This window comes from Medicago truncatula, chromosome 1, assembly GCF_003473485.1.
Source record: "Medicago truncatula cultivar Jemalong A17 chromosome 1, MtrunA17r5.0-ANR, whole genome shotgun sequence".
Lineage (NCBI taxonomy): Eukaryota > Viridiplantae > Streptophyta > Magnoliopsida > Fabales > Fabaceae > Medicago > Medicago truncatula.
The window spans coordinates 33,276,342-33,291,331 of record NC_053042.1 but is presented as its reverse complement, the minus strand read 5'-3'; the positions used below and the strand labels follow the sequence as shown (position 1 = coordinate 33,291,331).

General features: G+C 34.8%; 2 protein-coding genes across 2 annotated transcripts; both read left to right on the top strand.

The window, feature by feature from the left end:
- The first annotated feature begins 224 nt into the window (after positions 1 to 224).
- Positions 225 to 6,916, top strand: LOC11420796 (ras-related protein RABE1a). Its single transcript, XM_013612864.3, has 8 exons — positions 225 to 562; positions 2,625 to 2,697; positions 2,813 to 2,913; positions 5,568 to 5,633; positions 5,863 to 5,960; positions 6,067 to 6,129; positions 6,218 to 6,310; positions 6,517 to 6,916. Exons 1-8 carry the CDS (start codon positions 490 to 492, stop codon positions 6,598 to 6,600), a joined length of 651 nt encoding a protein of 216 aa, XP_013468318.1. The 5' UTR covers positions 225 to 489; the 3' UTR covers positions 6,601 to 6,916.
- A 1,042-nt stretch (positions 6,917 to 7,958) lies between these two features.
- On the top strand, positions 7,959 to 14,742 carry LOC11425056 (ras-related protein RABE1a). Its single transcript, XM_003590474.4, has 8 exons — positions 7,959 to 8,292; positions 10,404 to 10,476; positions 10,586 to 10,686; positions 13,374 to 13,439; positions 13,672 to 13,769; positions 13,875 to 13,937; positions 14,020 to 14,112; positions 14,348 to 14,742. The coding sequence occupies exons 1-8, from the start codon at positions 8,220 to 8,222 to the stop codon at positions 14,429 to 14,431; spliced, it is 651 nt and encodes a 216-aa protein (XP_003590522.1). The 5' UTR covers positions 7,959 to 8,219; the 3' UTR covers positions 14,432 to 14,742.
- The last annotated feature ends 248 nt before the right edge of the window (positions 14,743 to 14,990 follow it).

Here is a 14,990-nt window from a genome sequence, read left to right as displayed (position 1 = left end):
TAATTACAAGTAAAAATTGGCCGAAAAAATGGTTTGGAAATGTTTAGAATTATGTAGAATCCACTGTCTGCATAATCAGTTTTCCTCGGCAGTTAACTGGAGCCGGATTTCAAATTCCTCGACAATTAACTGCCGAAAGATATTTAGGTAATTTACGTGTGTTTCTCTGCCAAACAAAACGTGGGAACAAACTGAAAATATATCTTCAATTCTTTAATCTAAAAAAAAACAGATTTCAACGCTCGACCAACAACAAACTCTCCATCCAATCAATCTCCATTTCCTTTTCAGATCTCGACTTTGTTCTCTTCCACCATTTTCATTTTCACTCGCTTCACTTCGTTATAACTACTTATCACACCCCACTCTCCACTCTTTCTTTCCAATAAAATCAAATTAACTTAATTTTCCCCTTAAGTTCTGTCTTAATCGAATTACCTATCCCCTTCTACTACAGCAACCATCGTTAGTTTTTTTTGAATAATCGCGATGGCTGCTCCACCTGCAAGAGCTCGATCCGATTACGATTATCTCATCAAGCTTCTCCTCATCGGTGATAGCGGTTCGTACTTTTCTAATTCTTTTTCTTTTCGCACTTTAGATTTTACTTTTCTAATTCTCATTAGTTGTGTAACCATATACAAGTTTATTATTAAAAATGGAGGTAGTAACTTATTTTTGTCCATGAGGGTTAGAACTTAGAACTAATTATTAAGGCTTAACTCAACTTATCATGTGTAAGAAAATCAGTTATTAATCAAATGTGATTGTTATGTAGACTTTTTGCCTTGTTTGGATAAACAACTTAGTTAAACTTGCTTATGTATGTATAAGCTATTTCTATAACAAAATATATAATAAAATGAAACGGTTTTCATATAAAAGACGGTGGTTTGGGGGTGAGGGATGTGAGAGCGGTCAACTTGAGTCTTTTGGCAAAATGGATTTGGCGTATCCTACAACATGAATGTCCTTTGTGGAAAGAAGTCGTTGTCAAAAAAGTGTGGGGAGGATATCGAGAGGAAAGTTGATTGGAGTGGAGTCACTTGCCGAGAAGTGCTTCTATATGGTGGAGAGATTTAACTTCCTTGGAGGATTCGGTATTCGGGTGGAGGAGATTGGTTCAAAAGGGAAGTGTTTAAGAAAGTTGATAGTGCGAAGTTGATTTATTTTGGAGAGATAAGTGGTTGGGTAATAGGGTTTTTTGTGATCTTTTCCCGCGGTTGTTTGCTATTATAGATAGAAAGGATGCGAAATTGAGTGAGGTTTGTGTTAGAAATGGGGAAGAGTGGAATTGGATGTGGTTGTGGAGAAGGTGGTTGTTTGTATGGGAGGAGAGTTTACTTGAGCAATTATTGATGTTGTTGAATGATTTGGTACCAAATACCGAGAGAGATAGTTGGGGGTAGAGACCGGAAGGTGGAGGTGTGTTCTCGCTAAAATCAACTTATGACTTTTTGGAGGGGATTTTTGTGTTGGAAAATGATCTAGGTGAACTGGAAAAAGGGGTTTTTGGAGGCCTTTGGAAAAGTCTGGCACCTTCAAAATAGTGGCTTGCTCTTGGAAAATGCTCCTAGATAGAATTCCAGTCCAGAATAATTTGTGGAAAAGGCATGCTATTGTTTCCGAAGCCTCTAGAGAGTGTGTTTTTTGTGGGAATGATGAGGAATCTTCTATCCACCTTTTTCTTCATTGTTATGTTGTTGCTCAAGTGTGGGATAAGATTTTGAGATGGATGGGTGGGGAATTTATTACACCCCCAAACCATTTGTTCAATTTGAATGTTTGATAGGGTGTTCTCAAAATAAATAGTGGAAAAAAGGGTTTTGGCTTATTTGGCACACTATCATTTGGGTGATCTGGAGTACGAGAAATAGGAAGATTTTCAAGAATCAAGATTTTGAGGTTGATGCAATGGTGGAGGAAATCAAAGTGCTCTTATGGAAGCGGAGCTTGAGTAGATTGAAAGCATCACTATGTATGTTCTACGAATGGAAATAGTGTACGGGAGATTGCTTTGCTAGGTGGGAAGTTGGGATTGCTGTGCATGGTTCTTTTTCAGCGCTGTTTTGGGGTTGCTGGGCTGTGTACGTGGCTGTTGATTGGCGTGTGTTGGGGGTAACCAAATACTGGGTGGTTGTTTTGATGTTTTTCCTCTTTTTTTGGAGGGGGTCAGGGGTGTGTTTTTTGTCCCTGTTTGTTGCGTTGTTCAGGAGATGCTCCTGCGATTTTCTGTTTTGTCTGTTGTTCCAGCATCGGTTTAGAGTACTGGATTGTGGTTTGTTTAAGTTGTATTCGCTCTTTTCGCCCGGCCATCATGGCTTGTGATGGTACCGTCTGCGTTATAAAATTTGTTGCTTAAAAAAAAAACGGTTTTCATTTAAGCCATACTCTGTTTTCATATATCTACCTTGGGGAAATAAGTTGAAAACAAATTATGGGATGTTACAAGCTGTTTCCATAAGCTCTCACAAAAATTATCGTAAGTGCGCATGTCAGCAAATAAGCTAATCCAAACATGCCTTATATCTCCACTCTTTCTCCAATTCAGTATTATTAATGTATGGAATGTATCTTACTGGGTCTCGTTTGTATTTCATTACATTCTTTTTTCACATTGGCAGGTGTGGGTAAAAGTTGCCTTTTACTGCGTTTCTCAGATGGTTCATTCACAACCAGTTTTATTACAACCATTGGGTAGGTTCTCCGATCTCTGTGTGAACTTGCTTATTTTATGTTTCCGCTGTTCTTCTTTTGTCTCTTTCTTTAGGGGATGGGCCTGTACTTACTAAAATGTGTTATTTTTCTTTAGCATTGATTTCAAAATAAGGACCATAGAGCTTGATGGTAAGCGAATCAAATTGCAAATATGGGACACGGCTGGTCAAGAGCGGTTTCGAACCATTACAACTGGTTAGTTTCAGTTATTGAAATTTATTTGTTTTGTTCTCTTTCCCTTCCAATATAACTAGAATAATTAGTGAGAGCTCAATCGTGGCTCTGTACATTCAACATATGTACACTTATGCAATGTGTGTTTGTCATGATATTAATCAATTCCTACTTATTTACTGCTCCTCCTGTTCTTGCACATTAGATAGGAACCACTATAAATATTATATAGTATATTTCAATATTATTTTTTGATTAAGGCAAATAGATTTCCCTTTCTTCTCTAACTTGCTGAACCGTTAGTTATTGAAAACCATCCTGTTTTGAATAAGATTTTAAGATTAGCGGCCCATCAATAGATCTTTTAAGATTACTGACTGTTTGAGACGATATGCTATTTTACTAGATTGTATGGGTTGAATCTCTTCATTAGATTGGTTTAGACTTTATCTAAAAATTCTGGATATTATCAGACCTGTGAAGTAGTTCGATCTCCAGTGCCGGACCCACTGATTATCACCTTACACGTGATTGAGGTTTAGTTCTACTATATGAAGCTCGGATGCTTGATACAACATTAGCACAATATGACATGGATGTGGAAATTCTTGAAAACTGAAGATATTAGATGGCCTAAATTCATTTACACAAATTTATGAAAAATTTACTTTATTATTATTTTACAGAAATGCAATAATATTTGTAAAGAAACATTGATGTTTTTTATTTTTTTTATCAATATATAAGTATGTTTATTTGCATATTATGATCACATGTTCACAACCCACAAAAATACTTGTTTTTTTGAAACAACAAATGTTAGTATTGTTAGTTTTTTGTCGGGAGTGGGGACCAAATTCTCCATCTCCTTATCACTCCACTCCTTACAAAAAATACTTCTAATCATTACAAAAAATATTGAGACATATTTTTCCTCTTCCCATATCAGATATTTTTTATTTTCCTTGTGACATATCATAAATGTATTCTATTTCCCTAATCATTTTCAAAATGTCACCACGTACCACTGCTCCTATTTAAACTAATCTAGATCTATGAAGTATAGACTCTGACATACGGACACGGCAAACACATTGAGACACAAGTAGTGTCCAAAATATAGGACACTGGAACACCTTATACTTGTGTATATTTTTATTTATGCGTATGTGTGTATATATAATTGACTCAGCAAAATTCTAAATTAAGAATTTAGATTCATATATTAACCTTCTAAAAACAAATTCATGTTAATGATATGACTCTCACAAAGAAGAATACTAATATTGTATTAGCAATATACCTTATGCTGTTATAATTGTACCAGAGGATCAATCTTTTCTCTTCCTCCAGAATTCTGTTAGGACAACTGTCCTAACATAGGAGATAGGACAACTGACACTTGTGTTAGAGTTGGTTAGAATCTAGCTACTTTATAAATACTTGATTGTATCTCATTTCAAAACTATCTAGAACTTTCCCTCTCTTTCTCTCATTTCTCTGAATCCTCAACTTCTAGCATGGTATCTTAGAGCTTCTTTTCGATCCTTAGCCATGGCTATCAGCCACTTCTCCTGCTTCTCATGTCACTGATCGAGTTACCGCCACAGCAGCACCAACAACATTCAAGCAAAAGATCTATGTTAAACTTGACGATAAAAATTACCTTCAATGAAAGCAACAAGTTAAAGGTGTTCGTTGAGGAACGAACATGGTGAAATATGTTGTTCTACAAAAAATTCCCAGTATTGATCCTCTGGTACAATTATAACAGCATAAAGTATATTCCTAATAAATAAGACTAAGGGGAATCATTTATAATGGCAATCTTTATCCATATAACATAAGAATATAAATCATGTCTATTATAACAACTAGTTAATCCTATGATAATGATCCTCACAAAAAAATGATAAGACGTCATTGTTTTAGTTCTCATTCTCATAAAAAGGAAAAGATCTAATCTAGAATTAGAAGTGTCAGACAAGTGTCTGGCCAAGAGCATGCGTCGGCTCAGTTTTTGCTCGCGTGTCCAAGACTTGTCTAATAGGTGTCCGAACCAGTTTTATTTATTTAAATGGACAATGTTAAAAGGTGTTTGACATGTGTCCAAGGGATCTTCATCTTCCCATTATCATCATCCAAAACAGCATAGCTTCTAAATTTAATTTGCCAATTCAAGAAGTTGGTCACCTTCACCATCAAATTAATCTTGGATATCACTACCAATATCCAACAAGCATCCCTCTCCCTCTTTTCATATCCTCAAAACATGAATAAAGAGTATTTTGACTCCAATTATGCTCACAATTTGAGGGAGAACAAGGCTCAAGTTACTGGAGCTGTATCCCAAAGTGTTAATAGGCATCCTTAATTTATCTGTCAAATAATATCTTTTAAAATTTTAAAAAGGAGGAGGTTTTTTTTTTGGATACTGATCTAGGAGTGTTATATGCATACGGGAATACGGCTATGACATCGACACTTTAGCAATTTTAGAGTATCATAGCTTTTTAGGTTCTACTCTATATAGTAATGTGATTATGTATTGCAAGATGTTGCTCTGTTTGTCAATATCAGTACATATGGTGATATCGATTGACAACCATCACTGTTTCAAACACACTATTTCTAATTCTACTCTGACTGACGTGTTTAATCTTTTTGTTGGGCAGCTTATTACCGTGGAGCAATGGGTATTTTGCTTGTGTATGATGTCACCGATGAGTCGTCTTTTAACAGTAAGTTCTTCCTCCTCCTGGTTATAGTTTTGCGCCATTCCTCCTTTATTACTTTGTCCACATTCTTAATCTTCTACAATGCGTGTTTCTTTAAATCCACATGCATCATTGGAGTAAGTATTTTTGTTTGCAAACTCTACTTTTCAACTTTGTATTTTGGGGAGATTCCAGTGCTTAAATGTGTATTAAGATGGAACTGACTTCTATATTTGTTTCATCTGATATCCAGACATCAAGAATTGGATTCGCAACATTGAGCAGCATGCTTCTGACAATGTCAACAAAATATTAGTGGGGAACAAGGCTGACATGGATGAAAGCAAAAGGGTTTGCCCCACACACTCACTCTTTCTCCAACCTTTTGGTTTTCCATGTACACGTATCTCCTGTGATTACTATGCTACACTTGATGCTGGAAATTTATTCTCCTTAGGCTGTTCCAACTTCAAAGGGTCAAGCTCTGGCAGACGAATACGGCATCAAGTTTTTCGAAACCGTAAGCAGCACTTTTTAGTTGTTACTCTTGTTGGAAAAGCATCTGAAATCGCTGTGCTGTTTTTAATGCCAAGATTATGTTTATGCAGAGTGCAAAAACTAATATGAATGTGGAGGAGGTTTTCTTTTCAATAGCTCGGGACATCAAACAAAGACTTGCAGAAAGTGACTCAAAGACTGAGGTTTTTATTTCAACGTTTCTTTTGTTATGATGGATTCATTATCTTGCAAGTTGCAACAGTTTATAATTGCTTCATTTTTTGATATATTTGAAGTTAATGCTAGACTCTTCCTTGATATTGCTGGTTTTCTTTTTTAGACTACTATTATGTTGCATGTTTGGTTGCCTCATCATCTTTGCGCTAAATTTTTATTTGGTTCATTGCAGCCCCAGACACTCAAGATTAACCAACCTGACCAGGGAGCTGGCTCTGCTCAAGCATCACAAACATCATCTTGCTGTGGTTCTTAGAAGAAGCTCTTGCAACTACATTTGACGGAGGAAGTTAATTTGGTCAATGACTTCGATCAGTGCTTGTATTGTTCTTTTGCTATTTTACAGTTGCTACTTATTGGATGTTAATGGTAGACTAGATCCTTCCTATGTATGGAAATTAATCAGATATCTATTTATTGCTGCATCTGTATCAGTATCTGTTTTATTTTCCCTTTCTTTTTTCAGGAGACTGACTATGCACAATGTTTGCTAAAACCAACAACATCCTTCGCCTACTTGGTGCTCCAATATATTGCTAAGCTTCGTATTTCAGAATACTTTATACATTTGATGTTTCTCGGCTTAAATTGATCAAATACTTGGACATCTTATAGTTATTTTTAATTTTGTTCAATATAGGCTAAGCTAATTATGCCATACGTCATTTCTTCATACTTTTCAAAACGCTGTTATTCACTCGAAATCTGTATGATGAATTGAATTAATGAAATTATTTTAAACTTTATTAATTTAGTTTGCTATTCACGAGCTGTTTGAGTTTAGTTTGCTATTCATGAGCTGTTTTGAGTTTAGTTTGTCGTTAAATGGTCCATCTAAAGAGTAACAGATCATTGAAGATGAATGTTCATTTACTAGATGTATTAGTTTGTCGTTAAGCTATTTTCGTTAAACGTGCCAAACTGATTTTTTATGAATACAATTTTTTTGTTTGTTTAACATATGACTACACTTTAATCTATTTTAACATAAATAAATATTTTTATAATATATATTAATTTTGAATCACCATTTAAAAAATATAAATTCGTTTATTTATAATCTAAATGTCAATGACAATTAAATTTAAATTTTGTGTTATTAATTTTATAATTTAGAGTATAAAACTCACTTTTAAATAATCATACTTAATCGATTTTAGTACTTTTTCACATATTTTAATTTTATTTTGGGTTGTTTCATATTTTTTAATAGAGTTTAAAACTATATGTTAATGAAATTGTGAATAAAAATAGAGAAAAATATGTATTCAAAATTTGATTATATTAAAATGAACCCGCATGCTATTTTTCTTTGAAGTGTGGTAGATTATTAGAAGAAAAAAAAATTGAGGGACTACATCGTACAATTTAACTTAAAAGGAGAGGTGAATGTAATTCAAGCTTCTCTCGAGGAAGGAGGGTGAAATATTTTCTAATATGTTTTGAATAAGAAGGGGAAGTGTATATTTTAACATAAGAGGGGAGGAGAGTGTAATTTACTCTTAATTTAATTTTAGTGGATTTCCACCTCATCTAAAGAAAAGAAAAAAAATTGAGATTATATTTTGATAAAAAACTGAAAAATAATCTTCATTTTTTAATTAAAAAAAAAAAAAAAACAGATTTCAACGCTCGACCAACAACAAACTCTCCATCCAATCGATCTCCATTTCCTTTTCCTTTTCAGATCTCGACTTTGTTCTCTTCCATTTTCATTTTCATTTTCACCCACTTTACTTCGTTATAACTTATCACACCTCACTCTCCACTTTTTCTTTCCAATAAAATCAAATTAACTTAATTTTCTTAGCCCCTTCTACTACAGCAACCATCGTGGATCAATCATATCAGGTTTTAGGTTTTTGAATTATCACGATGGCTGCTCCACCTGCAAGAGCTCGATCCGATTACGATTACCTAATCAAGCTTCTCCTCATCGGTGATAGCGGTTCGTACTTTTTCTATTCTTTCTCTTTTCGCACTTTAGATTTTAGATTTTAATTCTGCTTAATATCTCATTAGGTTTTATTATTTTTAGCGGTAATTCAATTATTAGTAGTGTAATCATACAAGTTTACCATAACAAATGGAGGTAGTAACTTATTTTTGTCAATGATAAAGTAAAACGGTTAGAACTAATTATTAAGGCTTAACTCAACTGATCATGTGTAAAGAATATCAGTTATTAATCAACTGTGATTGTCATGTAGACTTTTTGACCTGTTTGGAAAAACAACTTAATTACACTTGCTTATGTTTGTATAAGTTATTTCTATAACAAAATATGTAATAAAATTAAATGGCTTTCATATAAAATAAGGTGGTTTGAAGGTGAGGGATGTGAGAGCCGTCAACTTGAGTCTTTTGGCAAAATGGCGTTGGCATATACTACAACATGATTGTCCTTTGTGGAAAGAAGTTGTTGTCAAAAATGTGTGGGTAGGATATTGAGAGGAAAGTTGATTGGCACTTGGCCGAGAAGTGCTTCTATATGGTGGAGAGATTTAACTTTCTTGGAGGATTCAGTATTTGGGTGGAGGAGATTGGTTCAAAAGGGAAGTGTTTAAGAAAGTTGGTAGCGGCGAGTTGACTTATTTCGGAGGGATAAGTGGTTGGGTAATAGGGGTTTTGTGATCTTTTCCTGAGGCTGTTTGCTACTACGGATAAAAAGGATGTGAAATTGAGCGAGGTTTGTGTTAGAAATGGGAAAGAGTGGAACTGGATGTGGTTGTGGAGGAGGAGGTTGTTTATATGGGAGGAGAGTTTACTTGAGCAATTATTGGTGCTGTTGAATTGAATGTTTTGGTATTAAATACCGAGAGAGATAGTTGGGGTTGGAGACCGGAAGGTGGAGGTGTGTTCTTGGTAAAATCAACTTATGACTTGTTGTAGGGGATTTTTGTGTTGGAAAATGATCTAGGTGAATTGGAAAAAAGGGTTTTTGGAAAAGTCTGGCATCTTCAAAAGTAGTGGCCTTCTCTTGGAAAATGCTCCTAGATAGAATTCCAACTCGGAATAATTTGTGGAAACGGCATGCTATCGCTCCAGAAGCCTCTAGAGAGTGTGCTTTTTGTGGAAATGATGAGGAATCTTCTATCCACCTTTTTCTTTATTTTTATGTTGTTGCTCAAGTGTGGGATAAGATTTTGAGATAGATGTGGAATTTATTACACCCCAAACCATTTGTTGAAATTGAATGTTTGATAGGATGTGTTCAATATAAAAAGTGGAAAAAAGGGTTTTGGCATATTTGGCACGCACACTACTGTTTGGGTGATTTGGAGTGCGAAAAATAGGAAGATTTTCAAGAATCAAGATTTTGAGGTTGATGCAATGGTGGAGGAAATCAAAGTGCTCTTATGGAAGCGGAGCTTGAGTAGATTGAAAGCATCACCATGTATGTTCTATGAATGGAATTGGTGTATGGGAGATTGCTTTGGTAGGTAGGAAGTTGGGATTGCTGTGCAGGGTTCTTTTTCAGCACTGTTTTGGGGTTACTGGGCGGTGCACGTGGCTGTCGATTGGTGTGTGTTTGGCGTAACCGAATACTTGGGTAGTTGTTTTGATGTGTTTTCCTCTTTTTTGTAGGGGTTAGGGGTGTGTTTGTTGTCCCCATTTGTTGCGTTGTTCAGGAGGTGCTCCTGCGGGTTCTCTGTTTTGTTTGTTGTTCCAGTATCGGTTTAGGGTACTGGATTGTGGCTTTGTTTAAGTTGTATTTGCTCTTTTCGCCTGGCCGTCATGGCTTGTGATGGTACGGTGTGCGTAATAAAATTTGTTGCTTAAAAAAAACGGTTTTCATTTAAGCCGTACTAGGTTTTCATATAGCTATCCTGAGGAGCTTATGGAAATAAGTTGAAAACAAATTACGGGCATGCTAAAAGCTGTTTCCACAAGCTCTCACAAAAATCATCATAAGTGCGTATGTCAGCAAATAAGCCAATCCAAACATGCCTTATTATCTCCTCTCTTTCTCCTCTTTATTATTATTAGTGTATGGAATGTATCTTATCTTATTGGGTTTTGTTTGTATTACATTACATTCTTTTTTCACATTGGCAGGTGTGGGTAAAAGTTGCCTTCTATTGCGTTTCTCAGATGGTTCATTCACAACTAGTTTTATCACAACCATCGGGTAGGTCCTCTTTTTGTGAACTTGCTTATTTTCTGTTTTTCGTTGTTATTCTTTTGTCTTTCTTGAGGAGATGGTCCTGTACTTACTAGAATGTGTTATTTTTCTTTAGCATTGATTTCAAAATAAGGACCATAGAGCTTGATGGTAAGCGAATCAAATTGCAAATATGGGACACGGCTGGTCAAGAGCGTTTTCGAACCATTACAACTGGTTAGTTTCAGTTATTGGCTTTATCTGTTTTGTTCTCTTTCCCTCCCAATATAACTAGAATAATAAGTGAGAGCTTAATTTTGGTTCTTTATATTCAACTTATGTACACTTCTTGTGCAACATGTGCTTGTTATGATATTAATCAGTTGCTACTTATTTATTGCTCCTTCTACTCTTGCACATTGGATAGGAACCACTATAATTATTAAATAGTATATTTTGATATTATTTTTTGATTGAGGCAAATAGATTTCCCTTTCTTTTCTAACTTGCTAAACCGTTTTTTTATTGAAAACCATCCTGTTTTGAATAAGATTTAAACTTCCATTTGCCAGATCAATGTATAAGGTACCTGATATGATTGTCGGCCTATTAATAGATCTTCTAAGATTGCTGACTGTTTGAGACGATATGCTTTTTTTACTAGATTCTATGGGCTGGATCTCTTCATTAGATTGGTATAGACTTTATCTAAAAATTCTGAATATTATCAGACCTGTGAAGTGGTTGGATATGCGGTGTTGTACCCACTAATTATCACCTTACACGTGATTGAGGTTTAATTCTACTATATGAAGCTCGGATACTTGATACAACATGAGCACAACAATATGACACATATGGAAATTCATGAAAACTGAAGATATTAGATGGCCTAAATTCATTTACACAAATTTATGAAAAATTTACTTACTTTATTATTATTTTACAGAAATAAAATAATATTTGTAAAGAAACATTGATGTTTTATTATTTTATTTTTTATCAATATATAACTATGTTTATTTGCATATGATGATCACAAGTTCACAACTCTCAAAAATACTTGTTTTTTTGAAACAACCAATGTTAGTATTAGTAGTTTTTTGTTGGGAGTGGGGATCAAATTCTCCATCTCCTTATCACTCTACTCCTTACAAAAAACACTTCTAATCATTACAAAAAAACATAGAGGCATATTTTTCCTCTTACCCATATCAAATATTTATTATTTTCCTTGTGATGTGTCATAAATGTATTCTTTTTCCCTAACCACTGTCAAAATGTCACAAAGTACCACTGCTCCTATACAAACTAAGTCTAGACCTATGAAGCATAGACTCTGACATACGGACATCACACACATTGAGACACGAGTAGTGTCCAAAATATAGGACACCGGGACACCTCATACTTGTGTATATTTTTATTTATGTGTATGCGTGTGTATATAATTGACTCAGCAAAAGTCTAAATTAAGAATTTAGAGTCATATATTAACCTTCTAAAAATAAATTCATGTTAATGATATGACTCACAATGAAGAATACTAATACTGTATTAGGAATATACCTTGTGCTGTTATAATTGCATCAGAGGATCAATCCTCTTCTCTTCCTCCAGAATTTTGTTAGGACAGCTGTCCTAACCTAGGATAACTGACACTTGTGTTAGAGTTAGTTAGGATCTAGCTACTCTAAATATTTGATCGTATCTCATTTCAAAACTATCTAGAACTTTCCCTATCTTTCTCTCATTTCTCTGAATCCTCAACTTCTAACACGGTATCTTAGAGCTTCTTTTCAATCTTTAGCCATGGCTATTGGCCACTCCTCCTACCTCTTCTCATGTCACTGTTCGAGTTACTGCGGCAGCAGCACCAACAACATTCAAGCAAAAGATCTATGTTAAACTTGATGATAAAAACTATCTTCAATGAAAGCAACAAGTTAAAGGCGTTCGTTGAGGAACAAACATGGTGAAATATGCTGTTCTACATAAAATACCGAGTACTGATCCTCTGATACAATTATAACAGCATAAAGTATATTCCTAATAAATAAGACTAAGAGGAATCATTTATAATGCAGTCCTTATCTATATGACATAATATAAGAATATAAATCATGACTATTATAACAAGTTAATGCTATGATAATGATCCTCACAAAAAATGATAAGACATCATTGTTTTAGTTCTCATAAAAAGGAAAAGATCTAATCTAGAATTAGAAGTTGTCTGAGACAAGTGTCTGGCCAAGAGCATGCGTCGGCACAGTCTTTGCTCGCGTGTTCAAGGCTTGTCTAATAGGTGTCTGAACCAGTTTTATTTATTTAATTGGACAATATTAAAAGGTGTCTGACATGTGTCCAAGGGATCTTCATCTTCCCATTATCATCATCCAAAACAGCATAGCTTCTAAATTTAATTTGCCAATTGAAGAAGTTGGTAACCTTCATCATCAATTGAATCACGGACATCACTACTAGTATCCCACAAGTATCCCTCTCTCTCTTTCCATATCATCAAAACATGAATAAAGAAGTATGTACTCCAATTATGCTCACAATTTGAGGGAGAACAAGGCTCAAGTTATTGGAGCTGTATCCCAAAGTGTTGAAGAGGCATCCCTAATTTATCTGTCAAATATTATCGTTTAAAATTGTAAAAAGGTGGAGAGTACTTTTTGGATACTGATCTAGGAGTATTATATGCATACGGGAATAAGGCTATGACACCTATACTTTAGCAATTTTAGAGTATCGTAGCTTTATAGGTTCTACTCTATATACTAATGTGATTATGTATTGTAAGATGTTGCTGTGTTTGTCGATATCAGTACATATTTGATATCGATTGACAACCGTCACTATTTCAAGCACACTATTTCTACTCTGATGATGTGTTCAATCTTTTTATTGGGCAGCTTATTACCGTGGAGCAATGGGTATCTTGCTTGTGTATGATGTCACCGATGAGTCATCTTTTAACAGTAAGTTCTCCTTCCTCCTTCTGGTTTTAGTTTTGCGCCATTCCTCCTTTATTTTTTCCTCCACATTCTTAATCTTTTAATATGCTTGTTTCTTTAAATCCACACTCATCATTGGAACAAGTGTTTATGTCGGCAAACTCTACTTTTCAACTTTGTACTTTGGGGAGATCCCAGTGCCTAAATTTGTATTAAGATGGAACTGACTTCTATATTTGTTTCATCTCATATCCAGACATCAAGAACTGGATTCGCAACATCGAGCAGCATGCTTCTGACAATGTCAACAAAATATTAGTAGGGAACAAGGCCGACATGGATGAAAGCAAAAGGGTTTGCCTCACACACTCACTCTTTGTCCATCCTTTTCATTTTCCATGTACAAGTATCTCCTGTGATTACTATGCTACACTTGATACTGGAAATTATTCTCCTTAGGCTGTTCCAACTTCAAAGGGTCAAGCTCTGGCAGATGAATACGGCATCAAATTTTTCGAAACTGTAAGCAGCACTTATTGCTCTTGCTGGAAAAGCATTCCGAAACCACTGTGCTGTTTCTAATGCCGAGATTATGTTTATGCAGAGTGCAAAAACTAATATGAATGTAGATGAGGTTTTCTTTTCAATAGCTCGGGACATCAAACAAAGACTCGCAGAAAGTGACTCAAAGACTGAGGTTTTTATTTCGACCTTTCTTTTGTTACGATGGATTCATTATCTTGGAAGTTGCAACAGTTTATAATTGCTTCATTTTTTGATTTATTTGAAGTTAATGCACGACTCTTCCTTGATATTGCTAGTTTTCCTTTTTAGACAACTATTATGTTGCATTTTTGGTTGAATAAGAAAATCTATACCAGATTTAATTACCTCATCATCTTTGCGCTAAATTTTTATTTGGTTCATTGCAGCCCCAGACACTCAAGATTAACCAACCAGACCAGGGAGCTGGCTCTGCTCAAGCATCACAAACATCGTCTTGCTGTGGTTCTTAGAAGAAGCTCTTGCAACTACATTTGAGCGAGGAAGTTAATTTGGTCAATGACTTTGATCAATGCTTGTATTGTTCTTTTGCTATTTTACAGTTGCTACTTATTGGGTGTTAATGGTAGACCAGATCCTTCCTATGTTGGGAAATTAATCAGATATCTATTTATTGCTGCATCTGTATCAGTATCTGTTTTATTTTCCCTTTCTTTTTTCAGGAGACTGACTTTGCACAATGTTTGCTAAAACCAACAACATCCTTCGCCTACTTGGTGCTCCAATATATTGCTAAGCTTCGTATATCAGAATAATTTATACATTTGATGTTTCTCGGCTCAAATTGATCAATTTTTTCTTTTTTTTTTGGTGAATAATTGATCAAATACTTTGATATCTTATAGTTATTTTTAATTTTGTTCAATATAGGCTACGCCAATTATGAATTGAATTAATTAACTTATTTTAAACTTTATTCTTTGGTAACTTTGCTATTCATTAGTTGTTTGAGTTTTGTTTGTCGTTAAACGGCCATCTAAAGAGTAACATGTCATTGAAGGTGAATGTTAA

Excerpts from the sequence above, each read along its gene's own strand:
- LOC11420796 (XM_013612864.3), top strand. The coding sequence starts at position 490 with ATGGCTGCTCCACCTGCAAGAGCTCGATCCGATTACGATTATCTCATC. Across the intron at positions 2,698-2,812 it reads AGTTTTATTACAACCATTGG|CATTGATTTCAAAATAAGGA; the intron begins GTAGGTTCTCCG and ends ATTTTTCTTTAG. Across the intron at positions 2,914-5,567 it reads GTTTCGAACCATTACAACTG|CTTATTACCGTGGAGCAATG; the intron begins GTTAGTTTCAGT and ends TTTGTTGGGCAG.
- LOC11425056 (XM_003590474.4), top strand. The coding sequence starts at position 8,220 with ATGGCTGCTCCACCTGCAAGAGCTCGATCCGATTACGATTACCTAATC. Across the intron at positions 13,440-13,671 it reads CGATGAGTCATCTTTTAACA|ACATCAAGAACTGGATTCGC; the intron begins GTAAGTTCTCCT and ends TCTCATATCCAG. Across the intron at positions 13,938-14,019 it reads GCATCAAATTTTTCGAAACT|AGTGCAAAAACTAATATGAA; the intron begins GTAAGCAGCACT and ends ATGTTTATGCAG.